Consider the following 13,299-nt stretch of genomic DNA (forward strand, 5'->3'; position numbering starts at 1 on the left):
GAGTAGAATAAAGACGGCAAAATTGCGCGGGTTTTGGTTTGCCCCGAAAGAGAGAACAGGGCGGTTCCGGAACTAAAGTTGAACGTTCTAATTTCGCAGCTTTCTGTATATAGGTGCCACGGATTCGGAAAAGTTTAAGGATTTTAGTTTTTGTTACTTAAGTATATATTCTAGACCAATTACGGGTGTGTTTGGTACGAAGGAAAATATTTTCCGGAAAATATTTTTCAATTTTCCCATGTTTGGTTGGCTTAAATGTTTTGAAAAATATTTTCCTCATCAACTCATTTTCCTCCAATTGGAGGAAAATATTTTTCTTATCAAGCAAAGGAAAAACATTTTCCAAAATTCCTTCTCAACATATCTAGTTCTCACAATTTTACTAATTCTTACGGGCCAAAAAAAAAAAAAGAAGTTCGAGTGTATTTGACTTGGAAACTTTTACATTATCCATTTAAAATATACAAGGACTTTGCAAAATAAATTCTTTAGAATTATATATCACATGAGTTTTTGAAATGCGGCTCTCACAGCAAAGCCAGTAAGCCCGTTGGAAATAAATTCTACAAAAGAAGCCTTCAAGTTGGTAAACTACCCAAAGTCATGTTCCCATATAATTGGATAAAGGCATACCTAAAAAAAAAAAAAAAGGATATTTTTAAAAATAGCCAGATTTATAACTGGTCGTTCAAAAATAGCCCAATTTCAAAAGTAATCGAAATTTAGCCACTTTTTATGTAAAGATAAATCTGAGCGAAAACATTGTTCAAAACCCGGAAAATACTCCAGTATATTATGCTGGAGTTCCGGCATAAGTATACTTGAACTCCAGCATATTATCCTGGAGTTCCAGCATAATATGCTGGAACTCCAGCATAATATGATGGAGTTCCAGCATAAATACACTAGAACTCCAGCATAATATACTGGAGTTCCAGCAAGTATAATGGTCCAGTATAACATACTGGAGTTTGGAGCACCAGTGCTCCAGTCTCCAGTATATTATATTGGAGCCAGCAAAGTATACCAGTCAGTATAATATGCTGGAGTTCATACACAAGTGCACCGAACTCCAGTATATTATGCTGGACCGGTCTCTATTGCAGCAAAATGGTGGCTATTTTTCATTGACTTGGTAAACGCTGGCTATTTTTGATTGACCAGTCCGAAAACTGGCTATACCGTGAAGATTTGGCTAAAAAAAATGATGTCTCCAATTATACTTCAAGCCCAGTCTTTGAAGTTCGATACTTTTATATTCGACAGGTCTTGAAGTAGGGGGTATTTGTAAGCATGTAAATTTTAAATCACAAATGTCCGGACTATATTAAATTAAAGACACTAGTCCAAACAAATATTGTGGCTAGTAAATTGGGCTAATTATTAAAAGCCAATATATGTGTTGGGCTAGTCCATTTAATTGGACTACAAATTAAATGATAAGCCCACTTCCTTAGCCCTAAGTCCAAATGGCTAGTAGCCCGTCTTAAAGCCCAGGCTCAGGCCACATGTCAAGTGATGTGGCAATCCAAGACAAATAAATGAGCCAATGAAATCATGCCATGTGTCAAGTGATGTGGCAATCCAAGCCAAATAAATGAGGCAATTAAATCATGCCAAATGTCAAGATGGTATTGGTCGGTTCAAACGGACCAATCAAATCGCAGAGCCACACCATCCCCTACAACTATAAATAGAGGTCTTCATAAAGCTGGAAGACACCAGAAGTGATAACAAGAAGCAAGCAGAGAGCTCGTGGATCAAACACCGCAGATTTCTCTACAAGCTACAAGTTCAAGCACTCAAGCTACAAGTTCAAGTTCGAGTTCAAGATCAAGAACGAAGCCAAATCAAATACCAAGGCGTTCAAGATCAAATTACTTGTTCGTGATCAAACCCAAATTCAAGTTCAAGGAGGAGATTCAAGATCAAGGTTTACAAGCCCTTGAATCAAATCAAAGTCAAGCTCACTAAGATACTTTATATTCTTGAAGAATCAGAGGAATACCATAGAGATTGTAACACTTTCATTTATTGAAATCAAATACTACATTTGTTACGCAATTTTTCAGTCTTGATTATTTATTTTTCTCGACGGAAAATTTGTTGTTACACGTTCACCTCCAATTTTTTTTTTTTTCATTCCATTTCTTTTATTAATTTTAATTAAATGAAAGTTAATTTTTTTTTCTAGATAATTTCAAGGGCAACTTAAAATCACATTGGCACCATTGTATCTAAGAAGCCCATAGACAAAACTAAATAATTTCCAAGTCCACAGTGAGTGATTGACAGGAATGGTCCTATAAGGGTTGATATGTAATTTTTGGCCCCGTTTTTTAATGGAAAAAAAATGACAGGTTTGCATAATTTTGTGCTTGTTCAATTATTCAGCAACTCTATCAATTGTGTAACTTTGTGTTATCTACAATTGACATATCTATTAAATTGTTCATCAAAGTCTACCTAATTGCCATAATATTTTATGTTGTTCGGTAAAATATTCTTCGAATTTGCGATTCTAATTTCATCAAAACTACTCCCAATATGTTCCAAATGATTTCAAATTTAAAATAAAGCCTCAAAATACCAAGACAAATGATCCACAATCACCAATTTAGCCAAGTCACATCAAATCAAGAAGATTGACTCTATCTTCTTCAGTTTTGTGATTTTTAAAGCAAATTATTAAGCTAAGCATAAATAATCAACACAAACGATTTTAACAGTAATTAATCATTAACTTTAAATTTGTAACCCTAAATAAAAATTTTAAGCTTCCAAAGTTGAAGTACTATGTTGTTCTTGGTGAAGAAGGAGCCGAAGGGGCAAAGAAGCAAAGTTTATCATTAAATACTGCCAATTACGAGGACATTCAGCTAAGATCAATTTCATTGACGGAGACACCACAAAATTTTCTGGTTTACATTACAACTTTAGCACCAGACCAGCCCACAAACATTGGCAAACATCCAGCCCAGCCCAATAAAAGTAGAAGAATTTTTTCAAAGGCGAAATACATAAACGGCCCCTTCAAGTTGTCCTCAACGGTCAGCCAGACACCTCAACTGGCCCCATTTTCAGTTGGACACTTCAAGCCTTCATAAAGTAGGTCAATTAAACACTCGACCTCATCATCCCACTTCACGTGAAATACACTCTCGGATTGATGTCAAACGAATAAATGATAAAATGCCATACGTAATTTTAATTAAAAGAATTTGCCACCTATTATAAAACAAAAACAAAAAAAAGCAATAATAATAATTTAAAAAAGAAAAAAAAACAATAATTATGAAAAAAAGCTTCTTTAATCACTATGAATCACCACCAGCCCTTCCTCCTCGTCTCACTTCCTCTTCATCTCCAGCCCTTACTCCTAGTCTCCACATTTCTTCAGCAACTATTTTGCAGAAGAGAGGAAGTTGCAAAAAAAAAAAAAAAAAAAAAAAAAAAAAACAGACCACTCACCCTTCTTCATCGGAACTTTACTTCAATTTGGATTAAGAAGCAGATCTCAAAATCCAACGACAACACCAGTTAGATGCGAACAGAGACTAGGAACGACGACGGCAACAGACTGAAAATTACGAACGGACCACCTCAAATACGTGATGGACTAAATAAACCTTACCGAAGAACTCAGACCTTGCCGAAATCCCAACGGAATCTGGAAACCAGTAGTTGGAAGCCTTGAACCAAATCTTAAGAACTAAAGATATGCCGGCGACGGAGATATTGGACACCGGGCCGGAGTATGTCGGAGGAGCAATGTTACCGATTTTCTTCAATGATTTTCGGCAAAACAGCGACCTTATCGATGGTCTTAGGGTGGAGTTCGGTGGTGGCTCTTTGGGATTTCATCTTCTGCTATGTTAATCTCCAAATCCTTTGTTTATATCTTCTTATTGTTGGGAATCCTACGTTCATTGTAACTACTTGGAGGCTTATTCTTCAACCGGGCCGGAGTATGTCGGAGGGGGTGGATTAATGGCGGAAGGAAGAGGTTTGGTGAAGAAGGAATATTTTGGGAAGAAAGTGAAATTAATGTGTGGAAAATAAAATATAATGGGACCCACATAAAAAAATGTTAAATTTAAAAGAAAAAAGAAAAAAAACCTTAATTTTGAGGGTTTCACGCGCTTAGAATTAAGTGTAAAGCACGCTCTTTGCCATGTCAGCATAAAGGGTTCACGAGGTCGTCCTTTAGTGGAGAAGAAGTGTTAAAATGATAAACGGGTCAGTTGAGGTGTCTGGCTGACCGTTGAGGACAACTTGAAGGGGCCGTTTATATATTTCGCCTTTTCCAAATAACAGCTCACCTAATCTCTTAAATTCAAAATAGCCGACAAATGTGTATATATATATAATTTGTATTTGATATATGTATAAATCTATATAATCTATGTATACCAACGATAAAAACTAAATTTTGAATCTGACCGGCAATTTGTTTAACAATTCCATACCACTAGCAGCCTGTATATAAGCAAACGGCTTAACAGTTGCCACGTCACGAAATAATAATTAAACCTCATTTTATTAAAAAAAAAAAAAATTGAATTTACACGCATGACGCATGCACCAGAACTCATAAGTCACAAGTCATAACCACCTTTCGTAATACTAGCTCCCAAAATTAAACACACTGAAAGTAACCTTTAGCTACTCAAAAAATGGCAAGAGCCTCCTCAATCAAACCTCTACACAACTCGCAAAACAGAATTCCTCCTTGAAAAATAATGAAAGCTTCAGTTAAATTTCGAGAAAATCAAAACCCAATTCTCAAAGCCAAAATCCCATTAAATACATTAGGTATCCCATTCCGGTCTAGTATTGAAACCAGCACTAATTACGCCAAAGACAAAGATTTATGTTTGAGTTTCAGTACCTTATACCAATTCGGTCCGGTTCTGAAGTTGTTGTATCGACCCAATGATTCACACCGGGCATTCGGTTTGGTTATTAAAACTGGAGTCGGATCTCTCGGTTCTCCCATTGAAGCTCCCATGACCATGAGTGCTGAGTTTAATTTTGTCCATAATGGAAATCCTAGCTTTTTCCTTCACTTTAAATCTCAATTAGGTGACTTCTCAATAAGACGATCAGTCAATACGAAGAAAATAAAAAACGACGACGCACAGAACAAAAATGTCTTTAAGGATGAAAAGATTACGGAGGAGAAAAGCGGCAAATTGACGTGGGCTGATTTATTTGCGGTGGAGGGATTGTTTGGCGGCGAAGTGTGTGCGAGAACGATGTTTCCGGTAATGGGTAAGGTGGTGGGGAAGATACAGTGGAGTTTGAAGTTTCCGGCAACTGAGAGTGGTTTTGCGATGCCGTACATGGTGGTTAACAAGTTGGGGATCGAACACGTGGAGATAAAGCAAAACTCACGAGGGAGTGGTGCTGACGTGGCTGAGGCGTGTTTGGCACTGAAGAAAGAGCTGGGTAATTTGGAGCTAGAAAAAGAGTCGTTGTGGAAGGTAAGGTTGTATGGTGGGCCGGTCTGGGACCGGGACCGGACCGGCCCTGCGGTCTTAACGGGCTAAACGGTCCCGGCGGGCTGGTCCTGGTGGGCCGATCCCTGATGGTGTAGAAAGCCCGTGACGGGCTGGTCTCTTGCGTGAGGCCCACGAGACCGGGACCGCTAAGCCCGGGACCGGCAGGCGGTCCTGGGCCGGTTCAACCGGGCCTAACGGGCTCCAACGGCTCTTTTACTAAAAAAAAAAAAATTTTTTTTTTTTTTAAAAAGACCAACGGTCAGATTTTAAAATCTAGCCGTTGGCCTTTAATTTTCAACTGTTTGGAACTTTAAAAAATAGTCATTTGGTCCCCAAACTTTATTTTAACCCCAAACTTTATATAATTACATTTTTTTCCAATTCTCAACTATAAATACCCCCTCATTCTTTCATTTTTACTCACCAATTCATCAATCTATCTCAATCTCTCTCAATCTATATCTAATTTCTCTTTTATAATTGCTTATTTTATTATTGCAATTTCGTGAAAAATTGTGAAGTTGGTGAATTGAAGTATTCAAGTCTTCAAGTCTTCAACGATTTTCAATTTTCAAGAAGTTGTTCGGCAATTCGGTAAACTCGTTCCAACTCTTAAGTTTTAAGAATATATTTTTGTGTGTTTAGTTTGCATAATTGTAATTGATATGGCATTTTCTTTGAAAAAAATGTTTGGTGGTAAGGGAAAAGCTAAAATTGGTGAAAGTAGTCTCCAACCTACTACCCTTCCCCCGGCTCCCCGACCCAGACCTATTACCCGTCCTGCTGCTCCTATTATTCTTGATAGTGATAACCCTTGTTTTCAATTTTCCGATAGTGAATTTTTCCATAATGTTGCACAAGGTGAACAATTAAATGAAGAAGTTATGAATGCTCTTTATCCTAATCAAACTATCTTAGAAAATGATGAGGAAAATGAGGATGTAGATGAAACCCAACCGGATTTAGATGATTCGCCTACTAGTCATGTTAATAACCCAACTGATGCCCCGCCTGACTCACCTGTAGAAACCCCTACTTTTAATAGACAACCTTCTAAACGCCTAGAAACATCATTAGTTTGGAATTTTTTTACTCAAGTAAGAGAACAAAATAAGGCTAGGTGTAAAACTTGTGGGAAATTGCTGGCGCATAAATATACTGGAGACCGTAGCGGTACGGGTAGTTTGGCTAGGCACATACAAACACACCCTAGAGATAAAGTTAAATATTTACAAATGAAAGCGCAGCAAGAGGGGACAAGTGTAGATACTGCGGTTAACCCTAGTACAGGTTCAAATCTAGTTCAACCAGGAATTAACACTGTGACCGGTGGTATTTTATATTACGATCCTAATAAAGATCGTGAAGAATTAGCAAAGATGGTTACTGTTATGTGCTTACCATATACTTTTCCTTCTAACCCTAATTTTGTGCATTATATTAGAAAAGTTTTTAATCCTACTTATAAAGGTTGGCCTCGCGCAACAGTTAAGAGCGATATTTATAAATATAAACATGAATATGAACAATATTTGCGGTATTTATTTACTTATATAACTAATCGGATTTCTATTACTACTGATATTGGTAGAAGTAATAATGACTGTGATTATCTAACTGTTACAAGTCATTGGATAGACGAGGAGTGGATAATGCAAAAACGCATTATTGCGTATAGAATAATTAATTCACGTCACACAGGTAAGTTTATTGCTAACACTGTTGCAGATATTTGTAGATATTTTTGCATTAGAGATAAAATAATGGCAATTTCTATGGATAATGCTTCTAGTAACACTAGTGCTATAGGCATACTTACAACAACACTAAATCCTGTATTAGTAATTGTTTCCATGTGAGATGTATTTGTCACATTTACCATTTAATCGTCGGTGATGGTATGAGAATTTTAAATTTAGAAATTGAAAAGGTTAGAATGGCTCTTAATTGGCTTTTTTATTCAAACCGTAGAAGTAGCCTTAGAGAGTATTTTAAAAAATGTGATGAATTTGGCCTTAGAGAAAGAAAAGTTCCTAAACCTTGTCCAACTAGATGGAATTATATGTACGAAAGTTTAGTAGTTGCATATGAATATAGAAACCCAATTAATGCAACGTTTAATGCTCGTGTTGGTGGTGAGGATGATGATGAAATCCTTACAAATCAAGATTGGACGAATGAGGGCCCCACCCCCAATGATCACCAACGGTCATATTAATTGCACAAATAGCCGGTTTTTTTTTTCCAATTTACAAAACTAACCTTCTCTAACACTATAAGTACCCCCCTCCCTCTTCTTCATTTCAATACTCAATACTCATTTCTCAATCTAAATTTCTCTCAATCTCTCAATCTCCAATTTTCAAGACTTCAAGTCTCAATCTCAATTTTCAAGTTAAATCATGCCTCGTTCGGAAAGAGTGCGCTTATTTGTTCCGCAATACTATGAAGTGCTTGAAGAAAATGAAGAAGGCCAAATATTAAAGTGCAAGAACTGTGGAAGAGTCTTAAATTTTCGTTCAGGGTGTACCACAGGCATTTTAAGGAGGCATATAAAGTATTGTGTTGAGGGTATTTATCCGCAAATTCGTCTTTAAGATTTTTCAACAATTTGTGTTATTTTAAAATTATTAGACGTATTTATGCTTCATGTTGTACTTTGTTATTAATTTATTATGCATGCCAATTTAGTTTTACTATTGATTTGTTATTTTACATTTTCGTCAAACACTTTAATAATTAAATTTCTATATTATATATACTACATATATTTATATAGCCATGCATAAGAGCAATTTATATATATACATACACATATGGTTTACAAGAAATTGCCTTAAATAAAAAAAATTTTAAAAAAAAAGCCCGTTAGGCCCGCTAAGCCCACGAGCCCCGGCCCATTTAGCCCAGGACCATATGGGCTTAGGCCCGTCACGGGCTGGTCCTACCCATTGAGCCCACGAAGCCCGGGACCGCTAAGCCCCGGCCCGTTTAGCCCATTTAGGCCCGGGGCCGGCCCACCCTACAGCCTTAGTGGAAGGAAATGGAGGAGCTGAAACCAGAGTCGGAGATCTCCGCCGGGAAGTTTGTACCGGTCGACGGTAGTAGAAAAGTAAAGAGATTGAGAAGAATTATAGAGAGATTGAAAAGTAGAAAAGATCGTAGAAGTAGAGAGATTGAGAAGAATAATGCATTGAATGGGAATCATTAACATAGTACTAATTAGGTTAATTTGATTAGTGTTTGCAGACGTTTTAATGCCTTGTGTAGCCATGTTTGTTTGTTCTTTGGTATTGTTTTAATTTAATTCTTTTTTTCATAATAATGTACTCTAATTTTATATATTGAAGTTGTAATACTAGTAATTTGGGGTGGCACAATGGTTAAAAGAAAACAGGTAACCACCCATATTATCCACTAAAAATGGGTTGGATAATAAATTTTTAAAAACGGGTCAAATATGGATAAGAACCATATTATCCATTTTCTAAATAGATAACTAATGGATAACCAATGGGTCTAACTTTTACATTTGTCAAGCCTTAAATTGGGGGTTCCTCAAGTTAGGGAGATTAAGAATTCTCTCAAAAGTCATCATATGCAAGAAGTCATGGATGATATGGTTAATTATGTTCAAATTTAAATCAGAAATAAAAAAGTTTAGACTCTCGTCAAGAATATTGCGTTGAAAGTTATCCGTCGGTTAACTCATTTTTTATCCGTATTAAGTATAGGCCGGGTCGGATGATTTATCCGTTTTTTTATTACCCATTTTTGAGCGGACCCGCCCATTTGCCATTACTACTAGTAATTAATGTAATCACAGTAGGCATGTACATATGATATGGTTGAGATTTGAAAAGAAAGATTATATTTTGAAGTAAAGTTGAAAATTTTTATTTTAATTCCGTTGTGTTTGAACATGAAAACATAATTGAAGTTTAGATTTAGCTCCCGTTTGGCATAAAATTTGGGAATATTTCTTTTTTTAAAATTTTGTTTTTAAATATATGTTTGTCTATAGATTTTAATTATTTTTTGGCAGATTTTGAAAACAAAGTCTTCAAATCCCAATAATAGTTTAGAGTAGTTTTTGAAGTTTTCTACTCACAAAACTTTAAGGCTCCGTTTGGTCATGAGTTTTGCCAAAATAAATTTGGGATTTATTTTCAAAACTCATGTTTGGCCATAAATTTTGCCCATATTTTGGCCAACTCCCAAATCCCGAATTTCAAATCCCAAAATCAGCTATTGAGATGATTTTGGGCCAAAATCCCAAAACTTGGGAATTATATACCTGTTTTTCCAAAATAAAGTTGGAAAATATGTTATGAAAACGTATGTCCAAACACATTTCATCTTCAAACCAAACTTCACCCAAATCAGATTTTTCAAAACAAATTTGGGATCTATGGCCAAACGCTAGCTAAATCTTTTCAAGTAAAAGATATGTTCAAACACAAATTTAACTTTCAAGAACCATTTTTCATCTCATATTCAAAAATTTATTTTTTCAAGTTTCAATCAAATTAATGTCCAAACGCTAGAGTAGTATTCAAATATAAACCAAAAAAGCTCGGAATGTTCAGATTTCTAAAGTTTGGTTTAAAGTCATTTAATTTTGTTATTTCGGATTTTGGGTTGAGTCTGTAAGTTGAGTTGCTACTCCTCCTTATAAATTGAACTTTCAATATCAAATTGCCTTAATAAAATCTTATTTTCACTACAAAATTATAAGTACAAATGCAAACCCTTAATAATTAATATAAGAAAAACAGAAAATGTATCACAACGGATAAAAATATCATTGGTAAAATAACAGCATCACCTCCAAAAATGGAACAGCATTTCATCATGACCTTAAACCTAGACCAGAATGCATGAGTTGGAATAGCAATAATTGGCAACTTTATGAAATTTATAAAATAAAAATAAAAGGAATATGAAGGTAATACGAAATTTGGTATTTCACACTCCCCAAGGTATACATAAGATAAGGACCACATCTATTTAAAACAAAGGAACTCGGTAGCATAGTCAAAGTTACCCAAAGAACAAGATATACAGAATTCCAACCAAAATGTAGCGAATCCCATGGTGGATTCGCCATTGAAAACTTGAAAGACAAATTTAAAGAAAGAGAAAAGAAATTAAAAGATAAAAGTTCTGATTTTCATTCAACATAAGTTTTACAATGAGTATAACATAGTAGCAAGAACTACCTAATGGGTAACTAATGAAAATAACATAAAAAGTAGGACTAAACTATAAATATTGAAACTTCATCCTGACTTGGCACTTCTTTAATATTTTGACATCAATGTACTACTTTGGGAGCTCAAGGTACCACCATTTCGTTACATTCCATCCCCCTTATAGCAACCTCGTCCTCAAGGTTGAAATTTGGTAACAGTGTGAAACCTCGTCTTCAACGCATGTAAAATCATCATCTGCTTCAAAAATTTTGTCAAGTTATCAAAAGCTAGAAACACCAGTAGAACGCGTTGGCCTAGCATCCTCATGTCCTTGTTACTATACATGCAACATATGGCCAAACAAACTTTTCTCATCAACTTCTTATTCTTATCACTAAGGACCTTCTCATGAATATTTTTACCCAAATGATCATAAAAATCTATCAACCTTTGAACCTGACTTATAGCTTTTCCAACAGCTTCACTAATTTTTCATATACTTTCTTTTCCATCCTCCTCAAAGGACAAAAGTGTTTCACCGATAAAATGCTTGTGAAAAATAATTGTGAATTCTCGCTCATGAAATATCACTCTACTGTAAAAATCTTCCTTACCATATTTTACTCCAATTTGGACATAATCATAATGAGATCTATCATGTGTGCCCTGTGAATATGTCGAAATCCACAAAAATCTGGTAAAAAACAGTATAGTAGTTAATACTCTAATAATGAACTCTACAGGAATCATCACTCCCTTCACTTCCTTAACCACTGCACCTGTCATATGTTGAAGTATGAACAACAGTATAAATCTTCTAACAACATTCACTATTCCAGTAATTGTGCTACCAAAAGGATAAAACCCCAATGTAGTTTCATTTCTCCTCTCAACAAGACCATAAGTAGAGGAGGTAGCCACACCCGTGTCATTATTTGCCACGAAGATCTTCTCTGATGCCTTCCACGTTCCATTAACCGATACCAAATGAAACCAAAGAACCACAATAAAAATAAACAGCCAACCCACTCTGTGTCTGTCATAGTGCAGTAAACTTAAGAGCCCAACTAACTGAATGACAAACACAACCATTACTATTTCATTGCTCCTATTTGGATGACCCACAATATCTATTGTATAGTAGTTCCTTGGCACTGATAGCATAGTATCTGGATTGCACCACCATGTCTCGGGTTTGTACCATAACCTTGAATAAAGTGATTCCCTTGATAGTAATGGAAACATCATCTCGCTCCATTCAATTTCAATGGACAACAACGCCATAACAATAAATGAATTAGGAACATGGAAAAGTTCACCCACCAACTTCTTACACCATTGCTCAACCATGGAACTTCCTATTCCCTCCACTAATAATAAAGCCTCATATTTCAAATAGCTCAGCAGTGATATGGATAACGCATTCCCAATGCCCTTAATCCAATAAGACATTTGTGAGTGGACCACAATAAAGTGACACACAAGAGCATATTTGTAGCTCCTATTACAACACAATGAGGGACTTGCTAGAAGAAGCTAAGAGCATTTGAGCCTTCAAATTGTTTACGCATAAAGACAAGTTCCAACTCCCATGTTTATACAGATACTCTACTTGCATCAATATCCTATACTCCAAAAGAGGATAAAACGTTAGTGCGCAAAAGACCAATGAACAAACATCGCAATATTCCCTTCTTCCGTAATATTTCTCCAAGACTTCAAATAAGTATTGATCCTTTTCTATCCACCTTTTCTTACTGCAATCCATAAGGGCTCTAACAAATGGAATCTTATTAACCAACACCTTAGCCTGAGTGATTGTAGTTTTTGAACTATTTTCAGATCCCATAAATACAGTGTTAATGATATGTTTATCAAATTCTTTGTTAACTGTTTGAAACTGACCATCAGTGTAATGGCCAATTAGAAAGGCATCTGTTGTTACCTGCTCATTGCCCTTTGCAATTTCTTTTATAAGAAGCCGACACATTGAACCAACTATAGCAGCAGTGGAGGAACTATCAGCATCTCTAGAAAACGGAAGCAGGAAACCATATGCACCACATCTTAGATAATCTCATAACCAACAAGCAAGTCTCAACATCCTAGGAGCTATTACACCAGCTCCTGAATCTCCCAAAGTAGGAAAACCAACATCAGGAAGTTCGCACTTGATATCACCATTGAGAGACATGAAACATTTTAATAGAAAACTTCCCTTGAAATGACTTGCAAGAAAATTTGGTTGGCCTTAGTGCATAGGGAATCAACAGATGGTGTTCCACCACCTCCTATCCAACCACAAATATCCACAAAAATTCCGGACCAGAAACTAAGTAAGCCACTGAAGAAAAGAAACACAGGATTGCTCGAAGTACCATAAAATAGTGACTCTCGATACTAATGAGTGCAAACAATCAATCGTGTATTCAACATTCCTAGATTTCTAGAAAGACGATAAACATCTTCAACCATACAGAAATTGGAATGCAAAGCAAACAAGGAATATTCCATAATTTTGGATGAATCATGACTGGTGTTCACGCACAAAACCTGCAGCAACTGACCTAACTCAAGTAAAGTAAAATTCCCATCATTGT

The 13,299-nt window shown here is 35.9% G+C and overlaps 1 protein-coding gene across 1 annotated transcript; it reads left to right on the top strand.

Annotated features, from left to right (window-relative positions):
- Positions 4,743-11,187, top strand: LOC109231509. The gene is made up of 2 exons (XM_019397169.1): positions 4,743-5,486; positions 11,179-11,187. The coding sequence occupies exons 1-2, from the start codon at positions 4,743-4,745 to the stop codon at positions 11,185-11,187; spliced, it is 753 nt and encodes a 250-aa protein (XP_019252714.1).

Source organism: Nicotiana attenuata, chromosome 8 (genome assembly GCF_001879085.1).
Source record: "Nicotiana attenuata strain UT chromosome 8, NIATTr2, whole genome shotgun sequence".
Classification (NCBI taxonomy): Eukaryota; Viridiplantae; Streptophyta; class Magnoliopsida; order Solanales; family Solanaceae; genus Nicotiana; species Nicotiana attenuata.

What these genes read in the sequence shown, in the direction of transcription:
- LOC109231509 (XM_019397169.1), top strand. Translation starts at nt 4,743, where the DNA reads ATGAAAGCTTCAGTTAAATTTCGAGAAAATCAAAACCCAATTCTCAAA.